We start from the raw sequence: 4,470 nt of genomic DNA on the forward strand, positions 1-4,470 counted from the left end.
GCATAAAAGTCTGAGTCCTCCACTGTATATGGCAAAGGAAGTTAGCAAGTGAAAAAATGAGAAATGGATGGATGAAGTTGAAGGTCCTCAAGACAGAACTTAAATGAGTGAACAAGGAGGAGTTCGAAGCTATTTCTCAGAAGATTATCCTAAGGGTGAAAATCATTTCGGGGCAGGGAACTAGGGTGTTCTTTGTTCTTGGCCATAGGGTTGGCTTGTTGTGTTCTTGTATTCACATATTAATACGAGTTGGGAAGAGATTCCTGTAAATTTCGTGTGTGCCTTTACTTTTCTCTCTGCCTACACTTATTCTAAGTCCGAAACGTCCTAAAATAATTCTAAGTGTTGAAAAGGCTGAAGTCAAGGCTGGGCTTGACTGCCACACGGTGGTGAACCTCGGGCAAAATTCGAGTGACATAAATGACCCCTGTGACAGCTGGGACTTAAATGTAATCCAAGAACATCTGAACCATCAATGGGATGAAAAGCTAAGAGATCAGGAAAAAGCTACTCTCAAGGATCTAGAGAAATGATCAATGGTGGAGCAAATTAACCTGCAACAGAAATTCAGAGCTAAATGGATACAACTTGGTGATTCTAATAAGAAGAATTTCACTGTTGTGGTCAAAGAAAGAAGTCGTAGCAAAAAAATAAGGGAGCTTAGTGCCTTAGATGGATCTAGGCTTACTAAAGAAGAAGATATCAAAGAAGAAATTATTCAGTTTTACAAGAGTTGGATATGAGCAACTGCCCAAGTACTATCGGCAATTAACAAACTTAAAATGAAGAATGGCAAGATCCTCACCAACTAGCAGAGGCTTGAACTATGTATTGAAGTAACAGAGAGGCAAATTCAGGCAGGCTTAGAGTCTACTGGGAATGACAAAGCACCAGGTATAGACGGATATAATGCCAATTTCTTTAAGAAATCTTGGAACATTATCAAGGAGGAGGTAATAGGGGCAACACAGAATTCTTTACCAGTAGCAAGATTTACATGGCTATAAATTGCACATCTATTACTCTAATACGAAAAACTGAGGACCCTACCATTGTCAAAGAATACAGGTCAGTTGCTTGTTGCGTTGTTCTATACAAGTAAATATCCAAGGTGTTTGTAGTAAAGATTCAAAAGGTTATGCCAGATATAGTACGTAATGCATAGGCTAGGTTCATCGGAGGAAAATAGGTATTCTAGCTCATAAACTAGTTATATCATATACAAAGGAAACATATTTCTCCCAGTTTCATTACTAGAATTGACCTCCAAAGGGCTTATGCCTCTATAGAATGGGTCTACTTGGAGCAAGTAATTGCAAAGTTGGGATTCCCTTCTAAGTTTACGGCATGGGTCATGGAATGTGTAAAGATTGTTAGCTATATCATCCTAGTTAATAGGAATTCATCACAACCTTTTGATGCTGCTAAAGGGCTCAAGCAAGGGGATCTTAGGTCCCCTTTTCTGTTTGTTATAGCAATGGAACATCTTAGTAATAACTTACACGGGCTAATAAAAAATAGGAGTTTACTATCATCATAGGTGTGCAAGGATAGGTATTACACCCTATCTTTTGCAGATGACTTTATTCTCTTTGTTAGGGGTGATTTTCCCTCTGTCAAGGCTTTACATCAATCATGCAATTCTCTACAGCTTCGAGATTGCAAGCAAATCTTGGGAAGGGTTCTATATATTTTTTAGGGATATCGCAGAAAAAGATAGAATTCTTCAGCTTTTGGGGTTCTCTAGTGGCGAATTGCCATTCAAGTATCTTGGTATTCCACTCTCTACAAAGAAGTTATCCCTGATTTAGTAGCAACTCTAACTGAAAAAATAGATATAAAAATCTCATCTGGAACAGCTAAGAAGCTATCCTATGCAGGAAGGGCTCAACTAATACAATTAATCTTGTTGGGAATCCGAGCATATTGGGCTCAGATGTTTGTGCTGCCTGCTAAAGTACTCAAACTTATTGGTGCATACTACATGAGCTACTTATGATCTAGAAGTAACATAATTGCACAAATAGTATTAGTAGCATGGGATAGAGTATGCACTCCCAAGAGTGCTAGAGGACTGAATTTGATCAACTTGCATGTATGGAATAAAGCTGCTACAGCTAATATATGTTGGGATCTAGCTCACAAAGAAGATAAGTTGAGGATAAAATGGGTTCACATATACTATATTAAAGGGCAGCAACTAGAGGATATGCATGTACAACAATAGGCATGTTGGATGGTAAGAAAAATTATGGAAGCAAAGAATGTACTTAATCAAGTCCAATATCAACACTTTGCTGGAAAGAGTATCACGAGGCTGCTATATGTTCGAGATAAACCTAGAGCTCCATGGAAATGCTTGGTCTTCCAGAACCCTGCTAGGCCGAAATCCAGGTTCACTCTATGGCTGCTGCAAATGCAAGGCAAATTATTAACTGCTGACAGGCTAACTAGATAGGGAGTTGTGATTAATTCAAATGTGTTATGTGCTAGAACTCTGATGAAACAATGAGCATTTGTTTATAGAGTGTGAGTTTTCTAAAAGCCATGTTGAATAGACTAATATAATGGATACAGGATCAAACCTTCATTATGACTGCAGTACTGCATGAGTGAAGCATTGACAACAGGTCTCAACCCATTGAGCTCCGATGCTTCCAGGAAATTAAAGGAAAGCTTGTTAGAATTTTAGGCAACCACATGGGCAGATGTCCACAATCGCTATGAGTCAAAGACTAGAATAAAATATGATCAACTAAGTTCGTCGATGTCTTCCAAAGGATGTAGTCGTGATCGCAATCAAGAGAAATTCAAAATTGATTTTGATGCAGATCGGAGGTCTTCTAGGAGTCGCTACCTTATGAAAGGGTTGAGGGGCATGGAAGTAAAGAATTTCAGTCATCAGACATGTTTGCTGCCAATAGAAGAGTGGATCTTGGTCGGAATAATAGAGCTTTCTGGGAGAAGGAATCTTCGGGGTCACGAGATTCAGCATATTTCCAGTTATCTGACTATAATTTTAACATCAGTTTGGTAGAGTTGGTGTCGACTATGAAGAATATTAAGAAGGCTAGGTTTCTGAAATCAATCTTATCGGATTCTAGCCAAAGGGATCCTAATATATGGTGTGAGTTCCGTAGAACTCATGGTCACAGGACTGGGGACTGCTGACACCTTCGAGAAGAGGTGGCAGCAATTTGAAGATGGTCACTTCAGAGAATTTCTAAGTGATTTAGCCAAGAATAATTATGGAAAAAATAGAGAAGTTGTTAAACTATCAAAACCGTCTGCAGGGTCACCTCGCATGATGATTAATATGATTTTTGGTGGTGACGAAGTAAATGGGGTGACATTTTTGAAAGCAAAGAAGTCGAAGATATCAATAACTCATGGACAGAGAGTTCGTGAAGTTTTAGAAGATGCAATCACCGTTACAGAGGAAGATGTTGATGGACTTATTCTACTGCACGACAATGCTCTGGCAAAATCTCTTAATGTTTTAGATTTTAAAACTAAACGTATGTTGGTTGATCCAGGTAGTTCAACCAACATCATAAAATGGAGAGTTTCAGCGCAAACAAAGTTAACCAGAAACATAGTTCCGGCAACAAAGCTTCTGGCCGGGTTCAACCTAACGAGTGTAACAACTCGGGGAGAGATCCTTTTGCCAACGCATGCCGAAGGCGTAACAAAGACCACTTTGTTTGAAGTGGTAGATGGCTACATAGGATACAACACAATCCTTGGAAGCCTTGTATATATGAAATGAAGGCTGCACCATCAACATATCATCAACTGCTGAAATTTTCCACTCGGGAAGGGGTCAAGCAGATCAAAGGAGATCAGCCAGTTGCACGAGAGACAAACGGAGTTACCTTGTCCAGTAGCAAGGGGAACGAAACAGGCAAATATCAACTACAGGAGCGGGTGCCATCTCCACCCCGATTGAGATATTGGAGAAGAGGAGTCATCAAATTTTTATTAGGTATCGAGATCTTTTTAGGTACAGGAGGAAACAGATGGGACCAAATCAACCGCTGAAGAACTTGAACAAGTGGCCTTGTTCACGGAGTTTTTAGAAAGAAAATTACACTTAGGAACAGGGTTGAGCTCCGAACTCAAGTTAAAAATTATTGATTTTTTAAAAGCTAACGCCGATTATTTTGCATGGTCGTATTCAAGCATGACAGGTATTCCATTAGAAGTGGTTTTCCACAAGCTGAGTTTGGATCCTACCTTTCCTCTAGTAAGGCAGAAGAAATGACCAATAGCAGAGGTCAAAAATAGGTTTGTCAAAAAAAGGGTAACCCGGTTATATAGGTTCAATTCGAGAGGTAAATTACCCCGATTGGCTAGCTAATGTAGTAGTAGAGCCTAAAAAGAATAATAAATTTAGAATGTGCTTAGATTATAAAGATTTGAATAAGGCATGCCCTAAGAACTCTTTCCCATTACCAAACATTGATCAAA

General features: G+C 39.2%; 1 protein-coding gene across 1 annotated transcript; it reads left to right on the forward strand.

Annotated features, from left to right (window-relative positions):
* LOC109234909 lies at positions 3,146–3,769 on the forward strand. Its single transcript, XM_019400949.1, has one exon. The coding sequence runs from the start codon at positions 3,146–3,148 to the stop codon at positions 3,767–3,769; it is 624 nt and encodes a 207-aa protein (XP_019256494.1).

This window comes from Nicotiana attenuata, chromosome 11 (assembly GCF_001879085.1).
Source record: "Nicotiana attenuata strain UT chromosome 11, NIATTr2, whole genome shotgun sequence".
Classification (NCBI taxonomy): Eukaryota; Viridiplantae; Streptophyta; class Magnoliopsida; order Solanales; family Solanaceae; genus Nicotiana; species Nicotiana attenuata.